Here is a 14,229-nt window from a genome sequence, read left to right on the forward strand (position 1 = left end):
TTCTACTGGATGTAGCCCTCGTTGTGTTGGATGTTCATTCTTAGTTGTCTTGGCGTTTCTTCTTGGTGTTCTTTAAACTGTTACGTCTAGAAAAGTGGAAGTTTTTAAATGGATTTGATGAAATTATCTGGATGCGCGTTGATTTTAATCAGCGTCTCCGCGTGCGCGTCAAAGCTTCTCGGTGGTGAGTGAAAGTGATGCATTCCATTTTCAGAATATTAAACTCTAGATATTTTATTTAGAATAAAAATGTGCTGTTTTGGATCAGATTTGAAATATTACTATTTAAAACATTACTCTTGTGACTATTTTATTCTCTTAATTACAACCATTGAGGCTTCATAAATAATAATAATAATAATAATAATAATAATGTAGAAATCGTTATATATGGAAGTCTTTTGTTATTTTTATAAGGTGTAGTCATTTTGTTTTGTTTTTTTTTTTTACTTATTCAATCGCTATCTGTCCTGCTCGTTTCTTGTTTAATTAATGTTGATGAGCTGGTTGAATATAGGAAGGGATTGCTTTAGATCATGCTTTAACTGTGGCTTCCCCCCTTTCTTCTCCGCTTGTAAACCTGATGTCTTGTCCATTCTCCCTGTGGTGCAGACATTTACGAGCCCAGAGGTATGTCCTGCCGCAGACACTAATGGTTTTCACTAAATTAAAGGAGTTGCTCTCCCTATCATATCTTATATCTGTATAACTCAGAATCCAAAGGGGTAAATGCAATCATAAAATAAACATAGGGCATCCCATATTTTAAAGCATATATTGTTATTGTGAAAAATTTTGTTTGGGGTACAGAAAATTGTTCTTTTAAATTAATAACTTACGTGCATCTCTGTAAAAAAAAAAAAAAAAAAAAAAAAAAAAAAAAATATATATATATATATATATATATATATATATTATTTTTTTGTTGTTTTTTTTTTATTTATTTTTTTTATAGCTTGTCATTTAGTAAAAATTTTTGACTTACACGGTATCCTGCACTTGTTAAAGCGGCTGTCTCCCTTGGAACATCTGGGTTTAAGTTCCATGTTTAAGGGCCAATCAATTCAGATCATTAACTCGTGGGATACCACACCATGTTTTTATAGAGACCTTTTTTAAGTTTGGTAGTATACAAATATTATACCTTCACTGAAGGTGCAAAGATGTTCCTATAAGGTCCCACCACAGTGACAAGCTCATTTATAAAAGTTTTGCTTTTCAGTGCTTCAGAATGGAATTTCTTCTTTCTCTCTATTGTGTTTAGTTACTTTATCTCAATACAGCAAAAATTATAGTACAAAATGACAATCACAGTCATGTGAACTATATTAAAACATGAATTCGTCAAAAATGCTACAAAAGAATATGTGAAATCCTTAACAATTTAGATAAAAGAATCATTGTTCTATATTAATAAAATTTCAGGAAATATAACAGAAGAGCGACGTGAAAAGAGTAATACAATTTTAACTTTAACAGTTATGCCTAAAAAATCACAGTCAAAATCTTCTTTGTGTCTATTCATCTTCAAATGATTATTCTGGAATGCTTCCATTGTATATGCCTCTCTGTAACATCGAGTTTTTGTGGGAATCAATATTATGCCACAAATGCTGTCGATTGAGCAACTTGTATTGAACCCGGAATATTCTTTTAAGACTGCCAATCCATTACACCATGTGCTTGCCCCAGGCACTTGCGTAAATCCATAACAGCACAGTAATGCACAAAAGCAAAATGTTGCAGATAGACATAGAATTAAACATCTTCATAAAACATAAAAAAAAAAATTCCATTGTCTTTGGAGCCCATCTGGAGCCAATGTCTTTCCAACCACCTATACTGTCTCTCTCAAGGCCAACAGATCTGCAAGCGTGGCACTGAGAAGCCCTGCTATAAAATCGCCTATTTTCAGGATAGCCAACGTAAACTCAACTTTGAAGATGCAAGCCGAGCCTGCAGGAGTGATGGTGGTGACCTTCTCAGTATTGAGTCTAAATCTGAGCAGAAGTTGATAGAGACTTTTATCTACGAATTGAAAGCATCGGATGGAGACTTCTGGATAGGGCTCCGTAGGGATCAAGGCTATGAGGAGATGAATGGAAACTGCCCATCCCAGTACTACTGGCTGGATGGAAGCCAGGCAACCTTCAGGTGTGATGATTTTGTTGTCCATATCCACATGGTTTCAAACCAATTGACATTTTGAGATATAATACTTACAGTATATTGTTGTGCATGAATATCGTAGAACTTAGTGTATCTTAGAAAATTTCAATGCATGTGTGTGTGTGACAGGAATTGGCACTTGGACGAGCCTTCTTGTGGGTTTGAGGTGTGTGTTGTGATGTACCATCAGCCCTCTGCTCCTCCTGGTCAGGGTGGCCCTTACATGTTCCAGTGGAATGATGACAATTGTGAAACCAAGAACAACTTTATCTGCAAGTACACTAAAGGTTGGAAAGGCATATTTTTCCTCAGTTGACTTCTCAGTCCATTCATTTTACTAATACTAGTATTATTTGAACAAACTTACCCAGTCTCATGACAAGTCTTCATAATGGTACAAGATGGCAAAATTGTAAGAAATCGTACGAGTTGGCTCATACAAAAACATGATGATTTCCCTATCTGGTGCGAATTATTATGAACTGTCATGAGACTATGTTGCCAAAATCCCAGTGATTTACATTGAAGGAGGGACCCAAGCAATATCTAGGGACCAGAATATCATAGAGGTTTGGGAGGTGGGCTATGTTTAGTAGGCAACTACCCAGAACACCCTTGTATAGCAATTTGCTTAAAAACACTCAGATCGCTCAGATAAAGGAATAGTTCACCCAAAAATGAAAATTCTCTGATCATTTACTCGTCCTCATGCCATCCCAGATGTGTATGACTTTTTTCTTCTGCTAAACACAAAAGATTTTTAGAAGAATATTTCAGCTCTGTAGGTTCATACAATGCACAGATCAATATTTAATTCCTTTTTTACTATAAATCTCCACTTTCACTTTCAGAATGTGAGATTTATAGTAAAAAAGGAATTAAATACTGATCTGTTTCTCACCCACACCAATCATATCGCTTCTGAAGATATAGATTTAACCACTGGAGTTGTATGGATTACTTTTATGCTGCTTTTTGGAGCTTCAAAAGGTCTGGTCACCAAGTAAATGGTGACCAGAACTTTAAAACTCCAAAAGCACATAAAGGTGGCATTAAAGTAATCCATAAGACTCCAGTGGTTAAATCCATATCTTCTGAAGTGATTTGATAGGTGTGGGTGAGAAACAGATCAATGTGAAGTCCTTTTGTTTACGATAAATCTCCACTTTCACTTTTACATCCTTCTTCATTTGTTTTTGGAGATTTTCATTCTTTGTACATTTCACCACCTACTGGGCAGGGAGGAGAATTTATAGTAAAAAAGGACTTAAGTATTGACCTGTTTCTCACACACACACCTAGCATATTGCTTCTGAAGATATAGATTTAACCACTTGAGTCTTATGGATTACTTTTATGTAGTGATCGACCGATATGGGTTTTTTAATGGCTGATGCCGATGCCGATATCCAGAGAGCAGGGTGGCCGATAGGCCAATATAATGCCGATATATCACATAATTTAATATAGTAAATAACATAAACATAAAATTGCTAGAAAATGGAGAAACCCTTATTTAGCACTATATTTACTCAATTTCACACTAAACTTTAACTTTGTAAAAAAGAATCTTAAAAAATAATATTGTATTTTAAATGTTAAATATCAGTTTTTTCTGATTTCTGTTTAGCCATAAAATTTTAGTAATTTATTTGCACATGAAGAAATTGTTAATATATTAATACAATAGTAGTCCAGCAACCATGGATGGCATGTCCACGTTAGAAATTTCTCACAAAAGACAGAATCAAACCAATTGCACATACAGTGCATAGTCAATAAGACATTTACTTATAGCGCACAAGAAACGCTTTTACGTTGCACTCACGCCCTCATGTGGATCCAGTGCGAGCGGCAACAATCTACTCATAGTTTAAATGGCCTGGATTGCCTGCTTGGATTGTCACAGACTGACCGTTTGAAGGACGCGTACTTCCACGTCTCGATTCTACCTCGACACAGACCCTTCCTGCGGTTTGTATTCGAGGGTCGGGCGTATCAGTACAAGGTCCTCCCTTTCGGCCTGTCCTTGTCCCCTCGTGTCTTCACGAAGGTCGCAGAGGCAGCCCTTGCCCCGTTAAGGGAAGTGGACATTCGCATCCTCAAATATCTCGACGACTGGCTAATCCTAGCTCACTCTCGGGGTGTGTTGTGTGCGCACAGGGACCTGGTGCTCTCACACCTCAGCCGACTAGGGCTTCGGGTCAACTGGGAAAAGAGCAAGCTCCTCCCGGTTCAGAGCATCTCTTTTCTCGGCGTGGAGTTGGACTCAGTCTCGATGATGGCGCGCCTCACGAACGAGCGCACACAGTCGGTGCTGACCTGTTTGAAGGCATTCAGACAGAAGACAGCGGTTCTGAAACTGTTTCAGAGGCTCCTGGGGCATATGGCATCCTCAGCGGTGGCCACTCTGCTCGGGTTGATGCATATGAGACCGCTTCAGCACTGGCTCCAGACTCGAGTCCCAAGATGGGCATGGCGCTGCGGGACACATCGCGTGGCCATCACACCAGTCTGTCGCCAGCTCTTCAGCCCTTGGACCGACCTCACATTTCTACGGGCAGGCATTCCCCTAGAGCAGGTCTCCAGGTGCGTCATGGTTACGACAGACGCCTCCAAAACGGTCTGGGGCGCTGTATGCAACAGGCACGCAGCCGCCGGCTCCTGGACTGGCCTGCAGCTGCGTTGGCACATCAACTACCTCGAGTTGCTGGCAATTCTGCTCGCCCTGCGGAGGTTTCGGCCGTTGATCCAGGGCAAGCATGTGTTAGTTCGGACAGACAACATGGCAACGGTGGCATACATCAACCGTTAAGGCGGTTGCGCTCCCGTTGTATGTCACAACTCGCCCGCTGTCTCCTCCTCTGGAGTCAGCAGCACCTCAAGTCGCTGCAAGCCACTCACATCCCAGGCGATCTCAACACTGCAGTGGACAAGCTGTCACAACAGGTTACTCTCAGGGGAAAATGGAGACTCCACCCTCAGGTGGTCCAGCTGATTTGGAGTCGATTCGAGCAGGCACAGGTAGACCTGTTCGCTTCCCGGGAATCCTCCCACTGCCCACTCTGGTACGCCCTGACTGAGGCACCTCTCGGTATAGACGCGCTGGCACACAGCTGGCCCCCTGGACTACGCAAATATGCGTTTCCCCAGTGAGCCTACTTGCACAGACCCTGTGCAAGGTCAGGGAGGACGAGGAGCAGGTTGTCCTGGTAGCACCCTACTGGCCCACCCAGACGTGGTTCTCGGACCTCACGCTCCTCGCCCACTGGGTCATTGACACCATAGCAATGGCATATTACGCTCAGGACGTGCCGCCCCCGGCAGGGCTACGAGCCCATTCTACCAGGAGTTTGGCAGCCTCCTGGGCCTTGACCAGTGGCGCCTCTCTAATAGACATTTGCAGAGCAGCGGGCTGGGCAACACCCAACACCTTTGCGAGGTTCTACAATCTCCGGGTGGAGCCGGTTTCGTCCCGTGTAGTGGCAGGCACAAGCAGGTAAGTCCGGACAGCTGGCCGGGTGTATCGCTTGCGCATAGCGCCTTTCACCTCCCCTGAGCTGAAGACGTGCGCTGTTGACTCCCAGTAGTGTTCACAAACTGTGTTCCCTGGATGACTTCCTCCGAGCCCTGTGGCAGACAAGTTTGCGGAGAAACTTGCTGCCGGCTCAGTACATGTGCTAACTAAGCCCTGTACTGGGGTAGGTGCTCCGCATGTGTTGGATCCCTATAGGTAATCCCATGCGACGTATATCTTCCGCTAATTCGTTTCCCTGTTGGTAAACTGTGTCTTCCTTGAGCAGAGGCCCCTCTGCCCCAGTCACCATGTTTGTCGGAACTCCTCCCCTGTAGGGTAGGACCTACCATGGGACTTCTCCACATGACATACTTCCGACAAGGCTCGTCAAGACCATGTGATGTATTTCCACTCAAAATACCCCCCCCCCCTCCCCCCGCCCGGGCGGGGTGTAGTCTCCGCAGTGTCTTCCCCTTGGGAGTGACACCCCCCCGACGTAGACCTGGTGGCCCCAGTCAGTTAACAAATTTCATTCTTTTTTTTTTGGGGAGAGAAAAAAAAAGAGTATAAGAGGCCACGACCGGGCTAGCCTGTCTCTATCTTTTGGGCAGTCGACTTGTTCCCAAAGGGCCGTTCGACACTCATAACAGCGTTGGGGGAGGTTACGTCTCGGCCTGGTGCGCTGGCTACGAGGCACACAGTGGTCTGCCCGTCACACACCGCCAGTTCACGTAACACAGTTCAGCTAGTTGTGGCGTTTCGTATAGGGACCCCTAGTGTCACTACATCGACACAACGTCAAGTGAGTGACAGATAGGGAACGTCCTGGTTACTTGCGTAACCTCCGTTCCCTGATGGAGGGAACGAGACGTTGTGTCCCTCCTGCCACAACGCTGGACTACCCGCTGAAATGGCCGGGACCTTGTCTCCTCAGCACAAAACCTGAATGAGTGGTTGCATACCAGCTCCTTTTATACCCGTATGTTCAGGGGAGTGGTACGCAAATACCACTTGCCAATTTTCATTGGCCTTTTTTCAAAGACCAGAGGTGTTTCGGGCTCCCAAGAGTGACACCTAGTGTCACTACATCGACACAACGTCTTGTTCCCTCCATAAGGGAATGGAGGTTACGCAAGTAACCAGGACGATATGCGCATATTTGCAGACATTATGAGCTCAAACACGTCAAACACGCTGCTCTGATATGAGTACCGTTTAAATGACACTGTGTTGCACACCGGTCTATAATTGTAGTAACACTGTGGCACATGACAACAACACAAACCATGACTGGTCGTTTACATGTCTCAGTCGCTTCTTATGTAAGCAGATGATTCTCAGCGCCCTCAAGAAACAAATCGACCAAAGGGGAAAATATATCGGTCGATGCCGATAATGAAAAAAATTCAGAATATCGGGCGATTTATCGGCCTCTGTGATCAGGGCCGCATTAATGCACGTGTGTTCAGGAGAAGAAAGAAAGTCATACACATCTTTGATGGCATGAGGGTGAGTAAACGATGAGATCATTTTCATTTTTGGGTAAACTATCCCATAGCAATGGCCTGGTAACCACTAACCAATAAAATGTAAAAATATTTAACGTAGTACTAGTAGAAGCAATATTTGATCTCACAGCTACCTAGAATTACCATAACTGTAAATATGTGTTAACATGGTCATAATATGGTTTTTCAGATAAACTTGCAGCACCAATCCCTAAAGAAAATGGAACATTTGGAGGTAATCTTAAGATACACAGTTTAACAAAAGCTTTTCAATACAGCTCAAGTTAAAACTGTTGTGCTTCGAATAATTTTAACAATGCACGTTTATTTATTATCTGTGCATTATTAGTACTCATTTTTGGTTAAGTAAGGACACTTAATAGTGTAGATTAATTTATTTTATTGTGACATTTTATTTGCATTTGAGAAAGTCTGCATTACTTATGTATTTATTTATTTGTTATGCATTTGTTCTGCACTTGCTGTGTTTGGATTAAACTATAGAGCTGCTTGAACAATCATTCTTGATGTCTTACACCAGATAATGCTTCATTCCCATTTATTTCAGATGCTCTTCCGACACCCAAAATACCCAGAGACCCTTCTGCCACAGTGAATGATGATGGCATGAGGGTGGTTCTATCTAACCCTGCAGGTGAATCTTCTCAGCTTCTCCAAGAGTTAATTCACCCAAAAATGAAAACTCTGTTGCCATTTACCTTTATATCATTCACAACCCATATGACTTTCATTCTATTACTGAGATTGTTGGGGACTGATAACCTCAGTCACAATTCACTTTTATTGCACCTTTTTTACATATAATGAAAGTAAATGGTGACTGAGGCTAACGCTCTGCTTAATATTTATTTTTGTGTTCCACGGAAAAATGAACGTGAAATAGTTTGAAACATCATGAGGGTCAGTAAATGATGACAGAATTTTTTTATTTGGATGACTATTCGAACTATGAAAATGGGGTTGAAGACTATGATAGCATTCTTCAGTTAATCAGCTAATACTGTGTAGTCCAAAAGTGAGTGACACATTGGTAATCTGGGATTTATTATTTTACTTTAACCTGGAATAAACAAAGTTGTTGGGGGATAAAAAGTTAAACTCTTTGTACACAATATGCTCTTTGGAACATTCACAGATCATGCTGGAATAACATCTGGATCATCTGGTTTTACACAATCTTGTGGAGTCCATACCAGCTCAAGTGCTTGATGTTATTAAAGCAGAAAGGGGACATTAATTGCCTACCAAATACTATGAAGTTTAAATTTTCACTTTTGTAATATGAAAGTTTGTCCCCACTGCATGTTGAATTAACCACAGTTGATGATTCAATATTTGGTAGCTTTTTTATGATGTAAAATCGGAACAAAAAAAATAATAAAGTATAACTATACTAGTTTAAAAAAGGCTTCATTGATTACATTAACCATTATCCTGTTGCATCTCTTTTAGACAGTGCTCTCAATATTGCCTACATTGTACTGCCTACCATACCACTACTTCTGCTACTGATTGTTGCAACTGGAGTTTTCTGCATCAAGCTTTTCACAAAGAGGTATGTTTTTCACTGGTCATTTTATTGATCACACTGCAAGAAAAATCATTAATCTTAATTAGTATTTTGGTCTTGTTTTCCTGTAAAAATATCTAAATACTATTTAAACAATATATGTTTAAGATATTAAGTCTTGTTTTAAGATAAATTTACAAAACAAAATATAGTGAAAATATATAAAATATATTCTTGCTTAAAAGTGCACTCAGTAACATTCTCTTTGTGTCATCTTGGACTTACACTGACACCTAGCAGCTTGGATACAACATCATTTTAAAATCAAAAGTTTTCAGTTACAGATGCCATTGTAGAAATTCACTGTTTACAGTCAGACATTATTAATTTAATCCTTGATTGAAAGTGTCAGGACAGTTACTGAGATTAAGTGAGTAGTATTAGGCTGGTCATGTGATCATAACATGGCAGCCCCCATGTGTGGACCCTCTCCATGTAGAATAAAACTGCTTGCAGATATCTCTGGAGTCTTCATCTCAAGTGAGTGGTTAAGATTTTATGCATAAGTTTCAAAAATACAATTAATTTCTTAAGGAACAGAAAAAAATTACTGAGTGCACCTTTTAAACAAGAAAAAACAAAACTATTTGCTAGTGTGGTTCCCTTTTAATTAAGTGTCTTATGCAATTGGCTTTTTTTTTCTTTCTTGTTTTAATCATAAAGCTCACTAACTTTTGTCAGATTTCTTTGAAAAAGAGACTTAGTATCTCATTTCATGTACATTTTGTCAAGTAAATGTGTCTTGTTTTAAGGATCTTTAGATGTTTTTACTGGAAAACAAGACAAAAATCCTGAATAAGTAAAGTCAAGTCATTTTTATTTGTATAGCGCTTTTCATAACACATCGTTTCAAAGCAGCTTTACAGAAAATTATGCATTAACAAAAAATGAAACTGTAATACCTATAAAGTCTTAGAGTGATCATTGTGTAGTTTGATTAAATATGATTATACATAATTGTGTATAAAAATGAAATAATTAAATAATAATTGTATTTAGAACCCCTGTGAGCAAGCTGACAATAAGAATATTCTTAGAAGAATATTAAAGGAATATTCCGGGTTCAATACAAGTTAAGCTCAATTGAAAGCATTTGTGGCATAAAGTTGATTACCACAAAAAATTATTTTGACTCGTCCCTTCTTAAAAAAAACAAAAAATAATTGAGATTACAGTGAGGCACTTACAATGGAAGTGAATGGGGCCATTTTTGGAGGGTTTAAAGCAGGGACGGACTGGCCATCGGGAGCACCGGGTGTTTTCCCGGTGGGCCGCTGGGTAATTTTGGCCGGTCCGCTGCTGCACAAGTATAAAAAAACTATGATAGTATTGATCAGGGCTGGCCCCTCCTACAGGCGACATAGGCAGTGCCCTAGGCTCCGACATTCCCACGCGGACCCCATTACAGAGCGAAAATTTTATATACTTCGAAAGATTTTGAAAGGTTAAGAGAAGCTTTCATTTTAAAATCATATAATGACTTTTATTTTGAAATTACTTACACATTCAAGCACATTTCTGTATGCGCGCAGTCACTCCGACACTCGCGTGGACTTCATTATTTGATATACAAATCACAATAATGGTGTCCTGTGGTGTGACACTTTCTTCATCTAACTATTTTAAACAACATTTTCTGATGTTGTATATCTATATTTATAAATATATTATATATTAGTATTATACTTGTTTCCACGGCCTCGTATTAACTAAGACAGTAGTTTATTTGCACTTCTAGACAAAAGTTGAAAGGTGATTAGGATCTTTAAAAACTTAAATTTTTAGAAAAATTAGAAACACATTTTCCCTTGTATTTCATGTACATTTTAACTTATCTGTATGTTGGGAAGAAAAAAAAAAGGACATGTTATTTGTCTGAGCTATAAAGTGCTTATTTTAGTGCTTTCTCTAAAAAATCCACTCATCACATTTACAGTGGTTTTATATGTTTTAAAGTTATGACAGTTTTTGCACTGGTGGGGCCTGTTATCATGGCTAGCAATCAATAGAAATGTCTTTTTTCTACACAAAAATTTTAAATTGAGCAGGAAAATTAAATCAATGAGGTGGTGTGTTGTGGTGGGTTGCGGGCCTGGTTTGGTGGGCCACTCTGGGCCAGAAAGTCCAAGGCCACTTTTTAGTCCCAGTCCACTCCTGGTTTAAAGGCAGAAATGTGAAGCTTATAATTTTATAAAAGCACTTACATTCATTCGTATGTTAAAACTTGTGTATTATTTGAGTTGTAAAGTTATTTAAATCATCAATTACCGGGATTACAGAGTTTTTACGTTTACAAATTGGCTCCATTCACTTCCACTGTAAGTGCCTCACTGTAACCCAGATTTTTGCTTTTTCAAAGAAAAGGAGGGACGAGTCAAAATACATTTTTGTGGATATCAACATTATGCCACAAATGCTGTCGATTAAACTACTTCTATTGAACACGTAATATTCCTTTAAGTTTGATAAATCTGATCAAATTTAACAGCATAATTTAATTCATCCATGCATGCAGGAAGAAAGAACAATCTCAGACCTGTCCAAAGGAAACTGGATATTGGGCAGCAGGGGAAAGATGCCAAAACCCGAGCCCTGATGTCTACAATGTCATCCGAAGGCAGCATGAATCCGACCTAGCCGGCACACGCCCTGACATCAAGAACACTTCCTTCCTGGGTTCTTCTCCAGACACTCCACCGGGAGATTATGACAACCTGGCAAGCAGGGACACTGAGAGTGGTTTTGTGACACTGGCCAGCACTGAGAGCGGCTTTGTTACCAATGATATGTATGACACGCTGCAAGGCCGTGGAAATGGGAAATACTACAGAGACCAAGGATGGATGGATGAATTATATGACTACTGAAATGCAAGAAGAACATTAGTTTGATCCTGGATTCTCCCTTTGAGAATAAAGCAATAGTGGCTGTTGATCTGTTCACCAAGTGTTGGTGTAAGATATCCAATATTAGTATAGGTTTGAAACTGTGGAGCACTACAGCTTAAAAGAACATTCAAATGAGGTCTGAAAATGTGTGGACTCTGTGCAGCCTTACTTTAGGATCTTCAATATGCATTACATGAATGAGAGAGAACAGTTCTACATTATATTTTCCATCTACCATAAATGTAATGGCTACCAGAGTTTCAGTGGAGCAACATCTGAAGTTTGCGGGTACTACATTAGTATCAGATGTAGCTTTTTACCTATGTTTCTAGTTTTTTTTTTTTTGTAGACCCCCATTACACATGCTAAAATAACCACAACTGTAATACTAACCAGTTTCTCAATGCATCTTCAAGCCAATTTTGGCTACTGCAAGTATGATTTGAGAAGCACGCCAATGGTGATACAACTTTAAAAAGATGAAATATTATAATATTTCAACAAACTGCTCAACAAATCATAATGAGATGGCTTGGGGATGAGCTTGGATGTTTTGCATGACCCTGTTATGATGCTTTTTTTGAATGTGCTGTATTGGACTCAGTAAGAACACTGTGACAGTCTCTTCCAGACTGTCTTTTTCTGTGAAATAATGAATGACCAAAAATCCTTCAAGTTTCTTATGCAAAAATATTTGAATGTGTATGCAGTGATGTTGATGAAGCCTTAATAAACAAAACTAAAAAATTCTATCTATCTATCTATCTATCTATCTATCTCTCTCTCTCTCTCTCTCTCTCTCTATATATATATATATATATATATATATATATATTTCCTTTTACATTTTGGTAAATATCATATTAATTCATCACTAATTAGGATTGTATAGGTTTTGAATGCGTGTGCAGTTAGAAGAGGGCATTATTGTAGTAACTGTTTTTTACAACAGGGGTCGCTGTCTGACCGCATGTTGAAACTTCGACGACTCAATCCGTAAGCGCACATCTACATATGTCTAATGTTTACATAAACTGATTATATATACAGCAATGGAAAAATGAAGAGACAACTGCAAAGTTATGAGTTTCTCTGGACTTACTATTTATAGATATGTGTTTGAGTAAAATTAAAATTTTTGTTTTATTCTATAAAGTACTGACAACATTCTCCCAAATTAAAATATTGTCATTTAGAGCATTTATTTGCAGAAAATGACAACTGGTCAAAATAACAAAAAAAGATGCAGTGTTTTTAGACCTTGAATAATTCAAAGAAAACAAGTTCATATTAATTTTTAAACAACATAATACCAATGTTATAACTTAGGAAGAGTTCAGAAATCAATATTTGGTGGAATAACCCTGATTTTCAATCACAGCTTCATCACCGATCCTCCACCTTGTCGTCTAATGGTTAGATGGAGACCTGGAGAGGCCTTCAAGCCACAGTGTCTCACACCCACTGTGAAATTTGGTGGATGATTGACGATGATCTGGATCATGGAATCGAGCAGATTCATCTTTGTGAAGGATGCATGAATCAAGTCACTTAAAAGGTTATCCTGGAAGAAAACTTGCTTCCTTTTGCTCTGACAATGTTCCCCAACTTTGAGGATTGGTTTTTCCAGCAGGACAATGCTCCATGCCACATAACCAGGTTAATCAAAGTGTGGATGGAGGACCTCCAGATCAAGACCCTGTCTCCAGCCCAATCTCCAGACCTGAATCCCATTGAAAACCTCTGGAATGTGATCAAGAGGAAGATGGATGGCCACAAGCCATCAAACAAAGCCGAGATGCTTGAATTTTTGCACCAGGAGTGGCATAAAGTCACCCAACAGCAATGTGAAAGACTGGTGGAGAGCATGCCAAGATGCATGAAAGCTGTGATTGAAAATCAGGGTTATTCCACCAAATATTGATTTCTGAACTCTTCCTAAGTTAAAACATTAGTATTGTGTTGTTTAAAAATGAATATGAACATGTTTTCTTTGCATTATTCGAGGTCTGAAAACACTGCATCGTTTTTGTTATTTTGACCAGTTGTCATTTTCTGAAAATAAATGCTCTAAATTACAATATTTTTATTTGGAATTTGGGAGAAATGTTGTCAGTAATTTATAGAATAAAACAAAAATGTTCATTTAACTGAAACACATACCTATAAATTGTAAATCCAGAGAAACTGATAATTTTGCAGTGGTCTCTTAATTTTTTCCAGAGCTGTATATATATATATATATATCCTATTGTGCATGCAAAATGATTTTTCGATATTTATATAAAAATATTTATTTAAATATATAGTAGGCATTTCCTTAACAAATAGGCATACAGTATATAATAATTTTGCATGCACAATACTGATTTATTATTTACAATAATATTTATTAAACGATTAAAAAGATTTATTATTACATTACTGATTTTTTATTTATTACAGAATATAATTTTTAAATATAGGCATTTTATCTGCTTTTCTCATCAGCAGAGCTCATTTTATTACCTATAATACCCTGTTCGATTTTTCCGTGTGGTTCATCGTCGTAATAAA

At 38.9% G+C, this 14,229-nt stretch overlaps 1 protein-coding gene across 1 annotated transcript; it reads left to right on the forward strand.

Moving 5' to 3' along the window:
* Window positions 1-12,392, forward strand: LOC127426933 (layilin-like). The gene is made up of 8 exons (XM_051674120.1): window positions 1-184; window positions 613-630; window positions 1,857-2,154; window positions 2,299-2,456; window positions 7,385-7,429; window positions 7,763-7,849; window positions 8,668-8,770; window positions 11,301-12,392. The coding sequence occupies exons 1-8, from the start codon at window positions 109-111 to the stop codon at window positions 11,650-11,652; spliced, it is 1,137 nt and encodes a 378-aa protein (XP_051530080.1). The 5' UTR covers window positions 1-108; the 3' UTR covers window positions 11,653-12,392.
* The last annotated feature ends 1,837 nt before the right edge of the window (window positions 12,393-14,229 follow it).

This window comes from Myxocyprinus asiaticus, chromosome 3 (assembly GCF_019703515.2).
Source record: "Myxocyprinus asiaticus isolate MX2 ecotype Aquarium Trade chromosome 3, UBuf_Myxa_2, whole genome shotgun sequence".
Taxonomy (NCBI): domain Eukaryota; kingdom Metazoa; phylum Chordata; class Actinopteri; order Cypriniformes; family Catostomidae; genus Myxocyprinus; species Myxocyprinus asiaticus.